Below are 21,697 nucleotides of genomic sequence, written 5' to 3'. Positions count from 1 at the left end.
TCCTGTATCCCAGGAAATGATAGTTTTGAATGCAGAGTCCTCTACATTTAAGAGTCATAACAGCCATAAAAGGGATATAGGATACATTTTAGTATCCACATTTTATACTGAGGCACAAAGAGAGGAAGGGTCCTTCCCAAGAACTATAACAATCCTAGTATCTTGTCTAGTGTCTTCTTGCTTCCTCTCAGGCATCTTGAATAGAGAAGATAGAATACATGACTTAGGGCACCTGGGTGGCTCAGTGGGTTAAGCCGCTGCCTTCGGCTCAGGTCATGATCTCAGGGTCCTGGGATCGAGTCCCACATCGGGCTCTCTGCTCGTCAGGGAGCCTGTTTCCTCCTCTCTCTCTCTCTCTGCCTGCCTCTCTGCCTACTTGTGATCTCTCTCTGTCAAATAAATAAATAAAATCTTAAAAAAAAACCAAAAAAAAAGAATACATGACTTAGAGTCTCTCCTTGCATGGAGAGCCTGTCCCTGGAATTTCTGGCTACATTACTGTCCTGCCAGCAGCCACGTGTAGATAGGAATATTGTTGCTGTCCATGACTAGGGGAAATAATCAGTCTCAGCTATTCCCCAGTTCTAAACCAGCCAAAGTAATTGGGTTTAATTTTAATTTTTTAATGGCTTGGAATTAATAGAAACAGCTGCTGCCACAGTGTGTGGGTGTCCTTCTCCAGAAGGCACAGACAAAAATAAATAAATAAATAAATAAATAAAAACCCTACATATAAAATAAACTGCAAAAAATAAACAATAGAGTGTGTAGGACCAAAAGGTTAATTCAAGAATCGAGCAGTGTCTTTTTGTTATCAAAAATTCAGCTGGCAATCTGTAGCTCTGTCTCTCTCCTCCCACTACTAGTGCCCATCAGCCTCTGATAAGATGGTAATCTGATTAGACACTGGGTGTAAAAAATGTGTTGCCTGTAGCTGAGCACTCCCTCACTTTCTCTTTCTCCCCATCCCTGTGACTCACCAAGAGATTAGCTGTGACAAAGTGTGGAGAGAGATATGAATAGATATGATGGTGACAGGAGCACCATTATAATTATTTGGGGGAAGATAGGTTTGGAATTAGGAGAGGGTCCTGTTTGCCTAGGAAGGGCGGATTTATAATGTGAGCATCCATGCCACCTGCTCCATTGGCTCAAGCCAGGTGGTTGTCTAGGTTATTCCAGCTAAAAGTAACTATAGGCCACATGTTAGCATGGATGACAGACCAGAGATTCAGCTGCTGTTAAGAAAGGAAGAGGGACAAAATCTTACTTAATTTCATATATACCTGGAAAAACTGGATGCCAGGTTGCTTTCCACCCCTGGGTCAATCAAGAAGGAAAATGAAGAGTATTTTTGCAATTGCAATTGTTGGCTGAGTTTCAATAAGCACAGCCTTGGTGTGGTGTGGAGAATATGTGTTTATCAGTTAGATAGTACATCAAATAGGTAGCTCATTATTAGTATTATATTATGTATAGTATTATATTATTAGTATTGAATGACTTTGGTTTGCATACCTCCTTTAGAATTTACAATCTAAAAAAAATGATGATTATTTTCCTTTATGCTAATATGAAGAAAAAATGTTTCTGGTGTCTAGAAAGAATGTGGGATTGGGACTCATCTATCCATATCCATATTTTTCTGCTAGATTAAAGAGGAAATTAGTGCTCCTGTCATTCAGGGTTTTTGAGGAGGGCAGAGAATGCTGTTGCTAGAGAGCCCTGTGTATTCCATTAGGTCCTGAGTTTCTTCTCTTCCTCTGTGTTCTGCTAACCTCTAAAATGATGCACTGGGAATTTGACTGATAGTTTGAAGAGAAGGCAGAGAGGATGGTAAATGGGAAGGAATCATTCATTCATTCATTAAGTCATAAATTCACTCATTCATTCATTCATTCAACAAATATGCTTTGAGCTCCTCTTCAGGGCTAAGTGCTATGGATTTTGAGATGAATCAGAAATACAGTAGTATCTATATTAATTTAAATTAATTAATTTAAATTAGCATTTAAAGCAATTAGTTCATGAAGTTGCTGACAAAACTTTCAAAAAGGAAATGTCATTTGAGCCTGGGTATCACTCCTCTACATAGGGAAGTTCTATGTAGAAAAATATGGGAATGGTAATTGCAGAGAGAAGGAAAAGCATTTTAAAGGCATGAGATTTGTGAGAATCTAATATAATCAGGGCATAACTTGGTTTCACATGGAGAGAGTACAATATACATATATTGGTATGGCTGAAATTTTTTATTCTAGTTTGTTAATCCCTTAAAATTCATTCACAAATATATTCATTTACCCAATTCATAAGCATTTTCAAGAACATCTATGCAAAGCCCTGCACAGATCCTGAAGAACTAGAGATGAATAATATATTATCCCTGCTCTAGAGGGCGGGGGGTTCAATCTAATGGTGGAGAAAGGTATATTTCAAATTGATATAATGAAAAAGAGGCCATAATGGAGAGGTGTATACAGTATGAAGTATGACTGTGAATGTGTTCAGTATGTACATGCATGTGTGTGTATGTGTGTGTGTTTTGCTCACTCACATGTGCATGCATGACTAGATCTGAGGATGTGAGTTATAGGGTCCCCTCACATATGTGGATGCCCTTTTCAGTTGTCAGTATGGAGCCAGGATGATAGTTTTTTCCAAGAACTGGATCAGCCTTTAGCTTCTAGGCCCTGAGAGCACATGCTCCAGGTCTTGAATCTCTGTATCTCTGGCAGGATCAAATGTTGAACTGTTTCCTTTATGAAGTCTTCTGGGGAGTCATGGACAAATTTCTTCTTAAGAACAAGCATTCTTGACCCCATCTCATTTTCATCCTGTCATTGGGATAATAGGAATAGCCTCAGGAGATGGTTGTGAGGATTAAAAGACTTAATGCATCGTAATGTATTTAAATTATATACATGTTCAATGACATGTATACATATTAGGAATTATAACTGTAACAACTATTATCATATTTGTTGTATTGTTTTCACTGATACCTCAGACTAGCTGTATTAAATGGAATCAGAAACCTGCCTTGTCTCACCTAACATCAAGTATAAGAAATTATTTTATGGGATCCCATAAAGCTTGCCATGTTACATGGGCCTTTCTACTTTTCCTTCACTTGAATGCTAAAGAGAGTCCATACTGAGCTAAAACTACCTTCTTATGATGTCTACCATTTTTCTTCAGAGATGAGTCTTCTTTTCATTCCATTATAACTTATTAAAATAAGCAAGTATTGTTAACTTCTATGTGCCATTTTAGTGAGAAAGAGAGGGAAAATGTGACATACTTCTTGTCTTCAAAGAGCCTACCCTTTCTTTGAAGACATCTCCATTTACTTTTGGTGTTCATTGTTAAGGGACATACCAAGTTATTAAATTTATTTTAATATATGTTAAAGTAAAGAAAAATTAATGAAAATTTAATGGTCAGAGGATTCAGAGGAGTATGTTAAAGGATAAACATTTACTTATACATTCTTTTGTCCATCATTTAACTAGTTCATTTAAAAATTATTTTGGCCTTGACAATCTACCTTATGCCACATCTATGAGTAGCAGTTCACCAAGTAGGTAAGATGGCAAGGAAGGCAGTCCAAATGGAAAAAAGATCGAACACGAAGAGATCCCATAGAGGTGTGAGAGGAATGGCATAAAATTGTGTTAGGGAGTTGTGAGTAGCTCAGTATGAATGACACAAAGTGTTCAAGGAGGAAGAACTGGCTAATGATACCAGATCACAGAGAGATCTCGGGAAGCCTTGTGGGCTAAACCAGAATATATAGATAGGGAGTGGTTTGAAGAGTCTTTAGCAAGAGAGTACTGTGAGAGCAGATTTTTCTGGAAGCAGAAATAAGGCTATGATCTGGATGGCAAGGGGAAAAAGGAGGGTGGCATATTACCATAGGGATTATGAGCAAAGACTTGGAGTCTAATGCAAGCTCTGTGGATTACTAACCCTGCCACTTCAGGGAATTTTTTTTTTTTTAAACTTTCTGACCTTCAGTTTTCTTGTCTGTGTAAAGGAGATGTTAATAAACCCTGGCTCATGGGGTTATTGTGAAGTTCAAATGATAATGCATATGAAACATTTAACATGATGCCTAAGACATAGTAAAAATGTAATAAGCAAAATAAGAGAAAAACCTGAAGTGCATTACAAATGAGAGAGACATTTTTCCTACTTAGTCTCAGCTTTATTTTCCTCTCTTCTTTGTGTTACTTGAAAGTCTTCATGAAAATAAAAATAAATAAATAAATAAATAAATAAATAATTCCTCATGAATTTGACCTACTGAGCTCTTCTCAAATAGATTTTTATTTATATTCTTAGCAGAGTCTAGAAAATCTAAGCCCTGAGCAGCATCTTGCCTTCCTTGAATGATTACCCCAGGGCCCATTACCTCCACTCTGTCTGCAAATCAGGTTAGGCATCTGAACCACTCAGGAGAGGAGCTGAGACAGCTGCAGGCATTAGATGAATTCTCTTGATATCACATAATCAAATTTGGTGGAGATGGCAGGCTCTCAGAGTCAAGTTGCTAAACTTAGCTAGAATAAGAGAAAAACTGGGGTGATTGAATTTGAAGCATGGACCCTGATCAGATGTACTAGTTACTGAGGAGTTGAGAGCATCAGCATCATAACCTGAGGGGCCTATCACTGTAGGAATCACTAGCATGTGAAGACATGTTCACCTTGTGCTCAGATCTGTGAGCCAGGGCCTGAAGCCAGTATCACAGACCATTGTTGAGAGACCTTCAGGCCACTTTCAATTGGCATTCTTCTTGAATGTAAATCTGGAACACTGAGACTAAGTTATTCCACCAGCCTCACACTCCTACATTTTGAATCATATCACACATGTATACCATTACCTATTATTTCCATAGCCTCATCTGCACTGGTCTGATCTTGGTTTTCCACTGTTCCTTTCTCTATCCAGAACTTTCCCCCCCTTTCCTCTGAAACTCAGTTTTATGGTTAGTAATCTCATTTCTCAGTCTTTTAGTCCATTGCTTCCTTTACCTGTTCTCTTAATCAAAAATGCTTGGTGCATGATACTTAAACAATGAAGTAAGACCTGGTATGGAGGTCATTATTCCCCCCATTACCCTCTGAAGAGCTTCTCATTCTCTTACTTCATGTACAGAAATATAAGGAGAAGATGACTTTTCGCTTAACTCCCCATGCACCTTCCAGGCCCTTATTTCTCTATCTCATCATGGGTAGCCCCAGCATTTCAAAACAGGAAAGGTAGCAATCTCTTTAGAAAGGAGGAGTGCCTAGGAGGGCTTGTCTTAAAGTTATATTTATATTACAAGAAGATTGTTGTTACCTGTGTATTTATTTGTGATGGCTGTGGGAGTAGGAGGCAAATGGATTCTGTTGATGGGCCCAAGGACATCCGTAGACAGCCTTTGATACTACCACTGACATTTATGTGCAAAGCCCTTTCCTTTTTTGTTTAGGCTCTTCTCTATACTGCTCTGCCCTCCTCAGCACATTCAGGTTCTCAACCATTATCAGACTTTATGTCCCATCACTTCAACCACTTTTTTCTAATATAGTCAAATCTGTCTTGTTTTCTACACCTGTGTAGCTACTAACCTTCTGTCCTTCTGACCACTATCATTGATTCTATGGACTGACACAGTCATGATAGTTAACCTCTTTCACTAACTTGAAAGGTACCCCTTTCAAGGGGCTTTTATAAAACCCCTTTCTGGTCTAGCTTCTGCCTTCCTCTTCAGACACATTTTCCTGTGATTTTCTTTCTCACTCTTTGTACTTCAGCCATGATGAATTCCTTTCAGTCCCAGCATTTTACTTGTTCTCTCTTGCCACCTGGATTTTACACACACACATATCTGGAATGCCAGAAGTTCATAATTTATCAAAAGGGATTATGGAGGAGTGTTCTAGGTACTGGATTTGGAATCAGAAACAAATTTGAGTCTCAGTTCTATCATTTTCTTGCTTGAGATTGTGAGTGAGTTCCTTGACTTTTATGAGTCTCCATGACCACATCTGCAAAGTAGGACAATACCTATCTTGACCAAATAGTTATGAGAATTAAATGAGGTACTGAATGAGCCCCAAAAACAACCAATACTGATATGACCACATATTGTGCATGTTCTGTTCATTCCTTCCTTTCTCTTTTCTCTCATTCTTCTCTCAATCCTTCTTTTCCTTTTTTCCGTCCTTAATTTTTTGTCTTCTTCCTCTCTCTGCTTTTCACTTAATGTTTGGGTGAGATTCACAAGATCCAGGGCTACAGGCAAGAAATTCAAGCAGATGTATGTACAGAATTAGTATCTTGGCAACCTCTTCTCTTTCACAGGAAGCCCATAGCCTTACTGCTCACCCAGGCTACTTAGGCAGCCTCAGAAAGACACCAAGGTAGAAGCAAGATTCTTCAACAAACTGCATGTTCTAATGCTCTGGGAGCTCTTAACAATTTTCTTTCAGTAACAGGCTACTGTACCTGGAGCCACCACCAATGTTTTTTCTCAACCTCATCACTTACACCCTCCTCCTCCCACTGTCCTCTACATCCTCCTGTGTCTCATGCCTTCTCAGTTGAATGCCAAGCCCCTAAAGATGAGCCTTGCATCCTTCATCCACCCTGCCAGTAACCCTCAGAAAAATACCTGCATCTAAGGAGCTTCCAAACTGATCCTAGTGAATAAGACTTAAGAAGACATCAATAAAGAAGCAAGAATTACTGAAAAATGTGGGAGCTGAATGGGCCTGGAATTGTTAGTGGATAACCATAGAAAAGACAGAGTTTGAGATGGGTTTTCTAAGATTAACAGGATTTTGAAGGCACAGAAATGAGAGACATTCATTGTAGGAAAACAATGTGAGTAATTTGGATGTCATACAGCATGAGAGAGTACAGTGACCCTATGGTGTGAATGAATGTAAAGAAGTTATGGGAATTATGACTGGAACATTTTGCCTTTTCTCATGTATATGTTTCAGAGTTCCTTATTAAAGAATGAGCGTGATGACTTAGCAAAATTGCCTACACAGTATATTTGAAGCAGTATTTCCCAAAGTGCTTCTGTGGAAAATTAGTGTCATGGAATGCTCTGTAGAAAAACAATAATAACAATTTAAAGAAATGCTGAATATTCTTTCCTCCCCCTTCAATACTTACAATGCATATTAGCTTATTTTAAGAAGGTCTGAACTAGCCTTATAGCACAAAAACCTGACTTCCCTAGGAAAAGTAGGCCTCCCCTATTTATTTCAGCATAATATCATAGTCTTTAGTTGTCCTCAAGAGTCTGTAACTGTGGGGTGCCTGGGTGGCTCAGTGGGTTAAGCTTCTGCTTTCAGCTTAGGTCATGATCTCAGGGTCCTGGGATTGGGCTCTCTGCTCAGCAGGGAGACTGCTTGTGATCTCTTTGTCAAATAAATAAACAATCTTTTTTTTTTAAAAATGGGCAGAAGACATGAACAGACACTTCTCCAATGAAACATACAAATGGCTATCAGACACATGAAAAAATGTTCATCATCACTAGCCCTCAGGGAGATTCAAATTAAAACCACATTGAGTTTGCTAAGTTCTTTATAGATTCTGGAGATACCACCTTACACCAGTTAGAATGTCCAAAATTAGCAAGACAGGAAACAACATGTGTTGGAGAGGATGTGGAGAAAGGGGAACCCTCTTACACTGTTGGTGGGAATGCAAGTTGGTGCAGCCTTTTTGGAGAACAGTGTGAAGATTCCTTAAGAAATTAAAAATAGGGACGCCTGGGTGGCTCAGTTGGTTAAGCAGCTGCCTTCGGCTCAGGTCATGATCCCAGCGTCCTGGGATCGAGTCCCACATCGGGCTCCTTGCTCAGCAGGGAACCTGCTTCTCCCTCTACCTCTGCCTGCCATTCTGTCTGCCTGTGCTCGCTCTCTCCCCCTCTCTTTCTCTGATAAATAAATAAAATCTTTAAAAAAAAAATTAAAAATAAAGCTTCCCTATGTCCCTGCCATTGCACTACTGGGTATTTACCCCAAAGATACAGATGTAGTGAAAAGAAGGGCCATCTGTACCCCAATGTTTATAACAGCAATGGCCACGGTCACCAAACTGTGGAAAGAACCAAGATGCCCTTCAATGGACAAATGGATAAGGAAGATGTGGTCCATATACACTATGGAGTATTATGCCTCCATCAGAAAGGATGAATACCCAACTTTTGTAGCAACATGGATGGAACTGGAAGAGATTATGCTGAGTGAAATAAGTCAAGCAGAGAGAGTCAATTATCATATGGTTTCACTTATTTGTGGAACATAACAAATAGCATGGAGGACATGGGGAGATGGAGAGGAGAAGGGAGTTGAGGGAAATTGGAAGGGGAGGTGAACCATGAGAGACTGTGGACTCTGAAAAACAATCTAAGGGTTTTGAAGGGGCAGGGGGTGGGAGGTTGGGGGAACCAGGTGGTGGGTATTAAGGAGGGCACATATTGCATGGAGCACTGGGTGTGGTGCATAAACAATGAATTCTGTTATGCTGAAAAGAAATACATTTTTTTAAAAGGGAAATTAATTTAAAAATTTTTTAAAAAGAATCTGTAACTATATTGTGTATTATTGTTAATATTTCATTGCCTGCTTCCCCACAAGAGTATAGATTCCGTGAGGACAAACGTGTTGCCTATCTTACTTACCATTATACCTCAAGAATCTAGTACAATGCCTAGGCATAGAATAAGTGCTCAAAATAAGAGTAAACAATGACTAAAATCTTTGTTTAACTTTGCATTGTCCAAACAGCTAATAAAGGATAGGGCTGGAATTTGAACAAAGTGCTGCCAAATCCTGGTCTCTTTTTGACCATAGATAGTATGATCGTTGTTCCCAGGTACCACATGGAGTTCTTGATGTTATAGTTTTTCTTTTTCTGTTTATTACCTTTTGAAGCTTAAATGATTATCTGATATGCCCACATTTTTTTGTTTGTATCTTCAGGCAAAGGCTGCCACCTAAAAATGTTTACTACTACCGGTGCCCGGACCATAGGAAGAATTACGTGATGTCCTTTGCATTTTGTTTTGACCGAGAAGAAGATATTTACCAGTTTGCTTACTGCTATCCATATACATACACGCGCTTTCAGCATTACCTTGACAACCTGCAAAAGAGAAACATGGATTACTTCTTTCGGGAGCAGCTGGGTCAGAGCGTGGTAAGGCCTACTCAGAAACAGGCAGCCTTGGGGTAGGAGCTTAGCAGTGGGTTTTAATAGAATGCAGACAATGGATATTGATGCTTTGTAGGTGCTCTACAACTTTTAAGAATGATTATTTTTACTGTGCCATTCTTTGCCTCTGTGGCCAACAGTAAGTCACAGAATAAGATATGAGACAGATGCTTGTTCTGAATTTAAGCTGACAAGACTTTCTAACAAGATACAAAAACTCTGGTGAGAAAACAAGGAGGCTCCTACCAGGTATCACAGGCATGTTAAAGGCATGAAAGCATTTTATGAGTGTGAGCCTCTGAGATAAAAAAAATTCATTAAAATATGTTTGTGTTTTAATGAATTCAGCTTGCCTTCAGTGCAGATTAACAAGTGGTGTGCAATTTGGCTATACTGCCCACGACATGTTCCATCATTGTCCTCCATCAGTTCCCAATCTTTCTTCCTTCCCAGGTTTAGTTCTCTGGGTCTGGAGATTTCAGTCTTACAGTCTGTATTAGTTTCCTATTGCTTGCATAACAAATTGCCATGAACTTGGTGACTTACCACAAACACAAATTTATTATTTTATAGTTCAGGAGAAGTCTGAAATTGGTCGCACTGGGCTAAAATCAAGGTATCAGCAGGTCTACATTCCTTTTGGAGGTTCCAGGAGAGAATTTATTTCCCTGTTCTTTCCAGCTTCTAGAGGCTATTTGCATTTCTTAGCTTGTAGTTCCCTTCCATCTTCAAAGCCAGCAATGGTTGGTCAAGTCTTTCTCATGATGCAGCACTCTGACACTGAATCTCCTGCCTCCCTCTTTTTTTTTTTTTAATTGAATATTATTTTTTTAATTCATTAATTTATTTTCAGCATAACAGCATTCATTGTTTTTGTACCACACCCAGTGCTCCATGCAATCTGTGCCCTCTATAATACCCACCACCTGGTTCCCCCAACCTCCCACCCCCCGCCCCTTCAAAACCTTCAGACTGTTTTTCAGAGTCCATAGTCTCTCATGGTTCACCTCCCCTTCCAATTTCCCCCAACTCCCTTCTCCTCTCTATCTCCCCATGTCCTCCATGCTATTTGTTATGCTCCACAAATAAGTGAAACCATATGATAATTGACTCTTTCTGCTTGACTTATTTATAAGGACCTTTGTGATTATGTTGGGCTCATCCAGATAATCCAGGATAATATCTCCATCTAAAGATCTTTAACTTAGTCACTTTGGTAAAGTCTCTTTTGTCATATAAAGTAACATATTCATAGTTTTCTGGGATTAGGACTTGCACATTTTGGGAAAGGTGTGCATTGTTCTGCCTACTATTGTTCTCTGTGGTCAATGATACATCAGTTACTTATAATGAATAAGCAGGTGATTAATTGTTTTTATGTTTCTCTCTTTAAGAATTGTGGGCTGTGCCCCTAAAATAGGCATATTGAATACTTTAAAGATCCTAAGTGAGGATACTGATGGAATTGGCAGAAAATACTAGACTCAAGGTTCTGATACATGTTGGTGGAAAATTGGAGGGAGTGAGTTCCACCTAGGAGGGAGCCCCACTTCTAAATGAAAGCTTTCAAGACAAGGCTGTTTAAAAGATGTAGAGTCTAGTCTAGCATACCCCAAAAGAGGAGAGAAATAAAGAAGGCTTGTGTATGGCTCAGGTACTGAGAGCCAAATCTGATCTTAAAAGCTAGTGGTCACAATGATGTTCTTGTAGTCTCAGATAGACAGAAGTATGCACTAAGATTTTGCAAAATATCTTCCCTTAACTCTGTCTTCCTAACAGTGGTTCTGGTGGGTGCATATGTATCTGGTACCTATATATTTCTAATTGAAAATTGGGACACATGGTGTATTAGTCAGCATGCTAGCAGGAAACAGATGGCAGCCTCACATTAGGATAATTCAAGGAGAGCTTAATAAATGGCCTATTTACAAGGTGTGGGCTGTGTGTAGGGAAACCACAGGATATAGTGCATTTCCCTGGGGCTAGTAACAGTTCAAAGGGTGTGAAGGGAAGGAATGGTTACCAGAACCCAATAGTAGAGAGCCATGTAGTGGGCATCCTTGAGTGGAACAGTGACCTTCAGTTGAGGAATAAAGTTAGCCTGAGATGACCCCACAGGGAGGGGGCTGAGAAAAATAAATGCATAGAACTCATTCTCTTACTTCCCTCTGATTTCCTAATAGGGTCCTTTTTGACCAACCCCACCAGAAGTCAGAAGACAAGAGAGCTCATTGATATAGTCCATACAGATAAGCAACCCTAGTCAGTGGAGAAAATAGAGAAAGACAGAGAGTGAATTGAGAGAGGCAAGTAGAACATATTAAATACATATTGATTGATCAATAATTTATTATTGGAAATAGAGAGATTATCTAAGATAAGACTGTCAGAGAAATTCTGAGATGAGTGTTCTCCAGACTTGTGAATTGTGATATGAGTTAAGATGGTGATAAGTTCATTCAATACTTGTGACTTCTAATTTTAAGGGCAGGATTTGTATATTTCATTCCTGTATCCCCGCAAGCCCCTTCTTAGATTTATGCCAGGCAGAATGTAGGCACATACTCAATGGCTATTAAATGGATTATTGAATGAATGGAAAAATGAATCCAGTGTGGATCCAGGATGGAATTTTACCATCATATCTGTGTTTTAGACAGAGGATGAAGAAGATATGGAGAGAAAGGAGAAGATACAGTTACATAGCACTTTCTCTTCTATTCATTTCATAGAACTCCTATCTACTATTCTCAAAGAAAGGATGAGACATGAAGTCTTTGTTCTGGGTGATCACATTTCCAGCTAAAAATTGGTATCCTATAGATACATAGGAAAACTGATATTGAATGACACCCTGATATCCCTGCCACAAGAAGCCTGAATTTTGTTTTCAGCTCTAATACCAAATTACTCATATGACCTTGAATGTTACTTACCCTTCCTGGGGACAAGTTTTTCTTCTATAAGATGAAAAAGTTGGACTTGAATGGTGTTTTCAAATTATTCTTTGAGGAACTCCTCTGGTGGGGGGGGGGGGGAGAGAGAGAGAGAGAGAAGCAAGTTGAGACCCCTGTCTTCAGACTTTGTGAGGAGCACTGGGGGATATAAAACAAATCTTGGTGTTCTTCCAGAAATGTATTCTATACCTGAGGAAATAAGACATATTCAAACAGTAATATTTTAAAGCATATAATTAAGGATCTCATGAGTTGTTAGAGAGTTAATGGTCAGACAAACCATCAGGGAGAAGATAGGCTTTAAGCTGAGTCTTACAAGATGGGTAGAAATACTAAATAGAGTTGAGGAGAAGACAGCACAGACAGCAGGATACAGCCAGCCATTGCATGGTGACAATTGGTTAGAAGTCTGGTTTGGTTAGAATAGGGAATCTTCCTCCTAGAAGATTGGGATAATCTTCTAGATTGAAATTCTAGAAAGATTTAGTAGTCATATTAAGGAATTGGAGGGGGTACTTGTAGATGTGGGGTCAAGTACCTTATGCATATCATCTTGCTTATTTCTCACAAAAGTTGTATGGAGTAGGCAAAATTATCCCGTTTTGGGTGATAAATAATCTAAGGCTAAAGAATGAATTACTTGGGGTGCCTGGGTGGCTCAGTGGATTAAGCCGCTGCCTTCGGATCAGGTCATGATCTCTGGGTCCTGGGATTGAGTCCCACATCGGACTCTCTGCTCAGCGGGGAGCCTGCTTCCCTCTATCTCCCTCTCTGCCTGCCTCTCCGTCTCCTTGTGATCTCTCTCTCTGTCAAATAAATAAATAAAATATTTTTTTAAAAAAAGGATAAATTACTTACCTAGATTTATATGGCTAGTTCATGTCAGAGACAAAGTTTAAACCTATGGCTTCTAACACCACATCTTCGTGTTTTGATAGACCACTGACACTTTCTACATAGGACCAACTGAGAGCCTCAGTAGATCAAGAGATTACCTTATCCAAAACAGCATTTTAAGAAATTAAAATTAATGGAAGTACAGGGTATACCTGTGCTGGCCAAACTGTTTTAGGGAAACTCTATGGGTTGGACCTCAAAGCATGTGCCAGAGACTTTAAGGCATTCTGGCATACTTTTGCAGACAGGACAATTCTTCATTACCAGTGTATTTGGTATGGCTTGTGTCTGAAGACACAACTATAATTAGTTAATCCTTATTCCAATTTAGAGGGAGGATAATTATAAGTGGGAATGCTAAACATGCCAACTTCCAGATCTTAGGGAAAGTAGGCAGAAAGCAAGATTTTGAATAGTGCTGGAACTATTAATCACCATGTCCATAGCTACTATTGCTACAAACTATGTCATCCAAAATGGCATCTTATTTCATTATTCACTACTGGCCCCTTCTAACCTCACCAAACAAAATCCCTTTGAACATCCATCAATGCTGCAATCTGACATTTAAAATAAATATATTATGGGAAAATTTTTTGTTGTTCCTGTTATCTTAATTGTTCTTGTCTTTATTGAGGTATAATTAATATGCCATATAATTTATCCATTATAAGGTTACAGTTCTATGATTTTTAGTAAATTTACAGAGTTTTATACTTTCACCACAATTGTTTTAGAACAGTTCCATCATCCCAAAAAGTTCTTTTGTTGATGTTCACTTCCACTCCCAACCCTAGAAACTACTGATCTTCTCTGACACTATAAAATTGCCATGTGAAAATTTCATGTAAATGAAATCATTTACATCCAGCATCTTTCACTTAGCATTATATTTTTGAGGTTTAGCCATTGTGTACCATGTATCAGTAGTTCATTTTTAGTGCTGAATAGTATTCTATTGAAAAGATACATACCACATTTTTTTTTTTATTCTCTAGTTGGGGCTATTATGAATAATGATGTTATAAGCATTCATGTGCATACCTTTGAGTTGGATATGTGATCTGCTTTCTTTTGGTAGATTTCTAGGAGTGGAATTATTGGGTCATATAGTAAGTTCCTGTTCAAATTTAAAAAAAGAAAAGCTGTGGGCACCTGGGTGGCTCAGTTGGTTAAGTGACTGCCTTTAGCTCAGGTCATGATCCTGGAGTCCCAGGATGGAGTCCCACATCTGGCTCCCTGCTCAGCAGGGAGTCTGCTTCTCCCGCTAACCTCTCTCCTCTCATTCTCTCTCTCTAAGAAGAAAAAAAAAAAAAGCTGTCAAATTTTAAAAAAAGAAAAACATGTGTTCCATGTTAGTAATGCCATTTCCTAATAGAAATATAGGAGAGAGGGTTATAGCTTCTCCATGTTTTTGCTAACACTTGGAATTATCTATGTTTTTTATTCTAGCCATTTTAGTGGGTATGTAGTGGTATCTCATTGTGATTTTAAATGTGTTGCCCTAATGACTAGTTATGTTGGTTATCTCATCATGGGCTAATTTGTCGTTCACATAACTTCTTTAATAAAGTGTCAGTTTAAATCTTGCTCACTTAAAAATATTGGGTTATTTGTGTCCTTATAATGAGTTTTGAGAGTTCTTTATATATTCTTAATGCAAGATCTTTGTCTGTCTTTGTCTGATACATGCTTTGCAAATATTTACATCTAATCTATGCCTTATGCCTTATCTGTTTATTCTCTTCACCATATCTTTTGAAGAACAGATGTTTTAAATTTTGATGTTTTAAAATTTGAAGTCTTATGGATCATGCTTTGGATTCTTATCTAAGAACTCTTTGCTCAACTGGAGACCACAAAGATTTTCCCCCACGTTTCTTTAAAAAAATTTTATGATTTTGCTTATATCTCAGTCTGTGATTGATTTTGAATTATTTTTTATTTGTATGGCATGAGGTAAGGGTGTAGCTCATATTTTTTTTTTCCTACATATATTCAATTGTTCTAGCACTGCTTGTAGAAAAGACTGACCTTTATTTGTGAATTATCTTGGTATCTTTCTCTTGTGCCTCTGCTCCATTTTTCTTTTTTTCTTTCTGATTTTTAAGTCTGGATTCCTAGGGAGTCAACCTTGTGTCTCCGTAGGTTAATGGTCAGCTATTACAGGGCTGAGTTTGTGGTCACCTACCCTGGGTCCATAAGGTTTCCTTCCTCTGTCAATGGATCTGTGTGTGGGAATGGGGCACACAGTCGAAGTTTGGGCAATTTTCAAATCTGCCCTGGCTTTTACTTTCCTTTCTGTATTGTGTTTACCATGAGCATTTGTGCAGCTTCAGGGTTGTTCAGAGTGTGTGACTGGCTTGAGCCTTCTCAGGTCTCTACTGAGCTTGCACCCAGTCTCAGCCAGGCATGTGTTTGTCCCAGCTCTGCAAATGCAGGCCCTCCTTACTTGCCAACCTCTGTGATGATAGTTTCCATAAACAATACTTCCAGGTGTGGGCACTGCCCACTTTTCCAAATTGAGTCCCTTTGACTATGACAGAAAAACTTCTAGTCCTCCTTACTGCCCTGGCAGAACCCTGCATTCACCAAGCTTGGGGGAGATGGAACACCCACAGCATATCACAGATTCTCATTCTTATTATCCAAAGTTAGCAGTTTTTAAAGTGTGACAGTTTTGAGATTGTTGTATGTCTTTGGTCAATTTCCACAACACTTAAATGGTTGTGTCAGTTTTTTCCAGCTTTATATTTGTTTTCTGGAAATAGGATTTACCAATACACTCCAACATAGCCAGAAGTAGATTTTAATTGACAAATACTAGTTTTTCAATTGTATAACCCTTGTACTGTCAGACACAGTAAAATATGGTATTATTTTCATTCATCATTGGACTACTTAGATGAACACCTAACTCTGCATGCATGGTATGTGTGTGTGTGTATGTTTTGATAGGATTAGATAGAAAGCCACTCCTTTACTTAGGGATATTTGCCAAAAGGAAGTGTCTAACAAAGAAAATAATCTCATAATGTATTTTAGGGGATTACTAGAAAATCATTTATATGGGAAAACTACTGTTTAATTTCTGGCACTGGCTAGCTCTCTGACTTTGAGAAAAGCACTTCTCTTTAGGCTGCAGAAAGTCAGACCAGATTATTTCAAGTATCTTTTCCAATTACAACATAAATTATGGCTCAAACGTTCATGAGATCCTGATTGTGTGTTCTGAGTCAGAGATCAGCCTGCTATAATGTTGCCTCTTAATCTGTCCTTAATTTATAATACTGGTAGTTATTGAGTGCTTAGCATGTGCTAGGTCCAATGCTATGATCATCACACACATTATGTCACTGATTCCTCACAACAACCCTATTATGTGATTCATACTGTTATTGAATGCCTAACATTGAACCAGCATGGTCTAGGTTCTAGGGAAATAGCAGTGAAAACCAGGCAGAAATCCGTGTCTTCACAGGGCTTATATTCAAGTAGAAAGAGACAGACAATATTCTATAAATTAAATGAGGAAAGGGAATGAATTTTGGGGTGAAGGGTTCACTTAGAAGAATTTAATCTCTGGGATATATTAGTATTATCTTCTTCCATTTCCATTTTTAAAAACTGAGATACAATCAGATGATTAATTTGTCTATACCATAAAGTTGGAACTTGAAGCCAAAGCTTTACAGATTCCAAAAAATGGACTCCAAACCAGTACTGGATGGGGAAATAAGTTTTTCACCTATATATTCATTTACTAAATTCATGCAAAGCCGTTCTTCAATACTACAGATACCTGATGAATACCTTCTACCTGTCAGGCTCTATACTGGGTGATGGAGACAGAAAGATGACTACCAAACACGCTTGTCCCTGAGAAGTATTCAGTGTGGGCAACACAGATGTAAAAACTAATAATGGCAGTGATGGTAGGAGACTTGATATAATAGAAGTAGTGGGCAGAGAAGGGGCACAAGGGAGGAAACAAAGCCTTATGTCAAAGGTATCTTGAACTGAGAATCAAAATATGGATAGAGAGGCTGAGACGCATGGTTAAGTCCTGACAGTTTTGTATGGTTCCAGATGACAAGAGCCCACAATAAGCCTAAGAAGAACAGAGGATTAGCAATGGAAAAAGAAGGAGAGGTAGGTGGAGGCGGGCCCAGGAGTGCCTTGAATACCAACCTAAAGAATTTGGATTTTATCCTGAGGACAGTGAGGAACCAAGCTGGAAGGATCATGATCATTGTGGCATTTAACTCTTCCATTTCCAGGCTGTACTTACTGGTGACAGCAGATCTCCCTGCCTTTCCAGCTGCCTTTTTTTCCTCCTATAGACAGAGATAACTGTTTGTCAAAAGTACCTAAAGGAAAATTACCACCACGACACCATGTATAAAAATGAAGGGCACCTGGATGGCTCAGCGGGCTAAGCCTCTGCCTTCATCTTGGGGTCCTGGGATCGAGCCCCACATCAGGCTCTCTGCTCTGCGGGGAGCCTGCTTCTCCCTCTCGTCTGCCTGCCTTTCTGCCTACTTGTGATCTCTCTCTCTCTCTGTCAAATAAATAAATAAAATATTTTTTAAAAAATTAAAAAATAAATAAAAATGAGAATGCCATAGAAATGCCTAAAAAGCTGGTCTTTCTGACCTTAATTAAGATCTCACACAATCTCTAGAGTTGGCGAAGACTATAGGGTTCACATTCAAATTTAGCAAATATATTAGGAACCTCTATGGGCAAGGACCCAAATTGTATAGACCAGTATCTTCTCTTAACATTCCAGAAATTCGACTTTTCAGCCTCTGCTCACATATTTTTTGAGGCAGCCTGAGCCCCGTTTCAAAGAGAAAAAAGTTCAGCATTCCCAGAAAGAGCACCTCCCTGTAACCTCTCTCCTTGACTCTAGCTCCACCCTCTGGGTCTACTTCAAAGCACATACTTGCTCCTATAGCCCCAGGACAGGTCTGCAAAGATAACAAGCCAGTGACCACACCCCCTCCTGAGTCCTCTACAGGCTAGTCCCTTTTTTCCTCCTCTGCCCCCATAATTGTACATTTCTGCAAATTCTGTGGTTTCTAAACTTTGTGCCTTCTTTGTTGTTCTCTGGACATAATCTATGTTGTTAACCTCCTTTATAAAATATCAGAACTGAATATAAAATTTTATAGGCAATATAAGCCTTCTACAGCAGAATAGGACTATTGCCTCTCTTGTTCTGAATGCTAGATCTCTAGAAATGTAACAAGGGTTTACATTAGCTTCTTTTAGCAGTGAAGTCTACCTGTAGTTGAATTTTGTTGCTGCTCCTTAAGTAAGGCGATTTTAATTCCTGATTTTTTAAAATAAACCTTAAATTTTTAAATATTTTTAAAAATATTTTATTTATTTATTTGACAGAGATCACAACTAGGCAGATAGACAGGCAAAGTGGGGGGGGGGGGGGAAGCTGGCTTCCTGCTGAGCAGAGAGCCAGATCTGGGACTCGATCCCAGGACCCTAAGATCAAGACCTGAGCCAAAAGCAGAGGCTTAACCCACTGAGCCACCCAGGCACCCCTTTTTAAGTAATTTTAGATTTATAAAAAAACAAGTTGGCCATCTACAGGTGCCATCATGGCAGTCATTGCTAGTCACATGCTCCTGGTCTCCGGTCTCACCTTTGTGTTCCAGACACTCATGTCTATGAAAGTACTCATCCAGGTAGAAAATGAGCCTCTTCCTCCAACAAAAGGACAAAATATTTTTGGGCAACAAGTATGTCAGCTCCCTGGTCTGTTTTGTTATGCTCAGCATTTTGTCAGCATTAGTGGGAAACATGGGTTGTTCATAGACTTAACTCCAAAACTATGTTCAGGAATCCTTGGAATTGTGGTCCATGGTAACATTTTACAGCTTTATTGGGTAGTGTGAGAATGTTGAGGAAATAGGCCCTGAAAATGTGCAAAAAGAAGCCATATTTTTCTTCAACCAAGTTATCAAGGAGACAAATCAAGAGACGATGGCTTGTTCTGCTGCTACCCTCATCACACATCCCTTCCACATGATCACTCTGAGATTTGTGGTACAATTCACTGGCAGAGAATCCAAGTACTGTGGACTTTGTGACTCTGTTGTAACTATGTATCAGGAAGAGGGCATCCTAGGATTTTTGTGGGTCTTATTCTTCACCTCCAAGGTGACATAATTTCTTTGTGGCTCTGAAACTCACCAGCCTACCTTGACAGTACCTATGCACTGGACAGTGAGGTTTCCACCATGTATGAAATGAAGAGTTATTCTGGAGCTGTCATAGGATTTTTTTGCCAATGCTGACCTACCCCTTTGTGCTTATTTCTAATCTTATGGTTGTCAACAACTGTGGGCTTACTGGTGGATCCCCACCTTACTTCACAATATATACTTCTTGGATAGATTGCTGGTGCCTTCTACAAAAAGAGAGAAATATGGGCTGAGGAAATAATTTCTTTTTCCAGAAGGTCCCCTTTGGGAAGACTTATTGTTGTGACCTGAGGATGTTAATTTGAACATGTGGTGCAGGGATATTGACATTACTATAGTCCCAGATGCACAGAATTGTGGGAGAGGATGTTGATTTCTATATAGTTTGGCACACTTTTTAAATAATCATTTAATCTTAATAAAAGGGAAAAAAATTGAAAAGATAATATAAAATATAAATTGAAAAGATAACCTCACCCAGTTTCCTCTAATGTTACACAAATCATACACAACCATGGAGCATTTGTCAAAACAAATAAATTAACATTGATATACTATTAACTAAACTACAAAACTATATTCAGATATCTTCAGTTTTTCCACTGATGTTCTTTTTCTGTCCCAGGATCTGATCCAGGATAATGCATTAGCCTATACTTTACAAGTATAATTGTGAACCCTTACAGTTGTCCTGCTATTGGTTTTAACCCTTCATTCTAGCTTGCTGTGATCATTTTGATTCTTGGATTCTCTTATCTGTATTATTACTGTCTTCACTAAGATGTTTTTTTAAAGTATATATGTTTTAAGCATTAATAGAAATGTGTAAGTGTTTAAAAGGTTGAAACCTGAGACCAAGGATAGAGATCCATGCATATTACCAGAGACTACTCTGGAATGCCTGGATTGGCATTTTTAAAAATCAATTCTAGGGGCACCTGGGTGGATCAGTGGGTTAAAGCCTCTGCCTTCGGCTCAGGTCATGATCCCAGGGTCCTGGGATCGAGCCCTGCATCGGGCTGTCTGCTCAGTGGGGAGCCTGCTTCCTCCTCTCTCTCTCTCTGCCTGCTTCTCTGCCTACTTGTGATCTCTGTCTGTCAAATTAATAAATAAATAAATCTTTAAAAAAATCAATTCTATATCAGTCCTTGAGCTTGATTGTGCTACTAACTCCAGTTGCATAAGCTATCTAAGTGAAAAAGGTTTTATCTGCCTCCAGGTCAACTCAGTTAAATTCTATTTAGTTTTAGGAGCAAAGTGGGCAAGTATAATGAGATTGGAAGAGTTAAGATATGGAGCCTGGCAGCCTCTACAATAGTCCTTATGTGGACTTGTGAAGAAAAGCCAGGATCTCAGAAAGTAGCTAGAGGGAACCATGGACAGCCAAGTCAGAGGACAGAAGACAGTAACACAGAAAAGAAAGCAGAGAGGGCCAGCACCATTCTCATCAGCAGGGTAAGTTCAAAACAAAGTAGCTCCCTTCCATTCTTTCTATTCCTTCCCCATTGTTCTTTCTTCCCCTTTGAAGTAAAACATTATGGAATTGCAGCTGGCAACATGGCCAAACAAATGTATGAAAAATAATTACATCTTTTTGGCTGGGTTTTAAATTGAGTAATTGTTTGAAGTTAGTAATCTCAATTATCATTCCCCAATCCACCTCTCAGGAGAGTTCTTCGGACCCTCATCAGCACCAAACCTTGTCCTGATCAGACATTCTAAATTAAACAAGCTTAGTAGTTTTGGCTCCCTTCCAGCAGGCCACTTCACAAGTCACCACTCTCTTGGCATAGTTTTTGCTATTCCCTCCAAAAAGAGTCTCAGTTAATTGGAGGCAGATCCATCCTTCCAGCATCTGGTGAGGGACTTCTACCTTACCCGACTGCTACAGGTAACTCATCCATTCCAAACCTTATCCCTGAAAGAGGAAGGCCCTAAAGATAAGATGCTGGGAACTGGGGGCACCTGGGTGGCTCAGTTGTTAAGCATCTGCCTTCAGCTCAGGTCATGATCGCAGGGTCCTGGGATTGAGCCCCACATCAGGCTCCGTGCTCAGTGGAGAGCCTGCTTCTCCCTCTCCCTCTCCTGGTCCCCTTGCTTGTGCTCACTCTATCTCTTCTCTCACTGTTGCTCTCTATCAAATAAATAAATAAATAAATAAAACCTTAATTAAAAAAAAAAAAAGATGCTGCGAATTGTGACCCTGAGTTCTCCACTGCTAGAACAAACTGGTGCATGCCTGATTTACTCATGCTGCAGTGAATGACACAGATTAACATACACCTGCTCCAGACATGAGTTTCCTAGTCCAGTGAACGTATCACCATTACTCCAGGTGCCTGTGCCAGAAACCTGTCCTATTTTACTTTTTATTCAGTCCTT

General features: G+C 39.2%; 1 protein-coding gene and 1 pseudogene across 1 annotated transcript in view; both read left to right on the top strand.

Annotated features, from left to right (window-relative positions):
• The window catches only part of LOC132000847 (cytosolic carboxypeptidase 6), a 747,331-nt gene that overhangs the window by 243,140 nt on the left and 482,494 nt on the right, over positions 1-21,697 (top strand). The window contains exon 2 of the mRNA XM_059374673.1: positions 9,003-9,219. Coding sequence (XP_059230656.1) covers positions 9,003-9,219 — 217 coding nt within the window. The remainder of the gene's footprint in view (positions 1-9,002; positions 9,220-21,697) is intronic.
• LOC132001796 (mitochondrial carrier homolog 2-like) lies at positions 18,710-19,620 on the top strand (annotated as a pseudogene).

The sequence above is a fragment of the Mustela nigripes genome, chromosome 14, assembly GCF_022355385.1.
Source record: "Mustela nigripes isolate SB6536 chromosome 14, MUSNIG.SB6536, whole genome shotgun sequence".
Classification (NCBI taxonomy): Eukaryota; Metazoa; Chordata; class Mammalia; order Carnivora; family Mustelidae; genus Mustela; species Mustela nigripes.
Note: the sequence above shows the minus strand (reverse complement) of the source record. Positions and strands in the feature narration are given on the sequence as shown.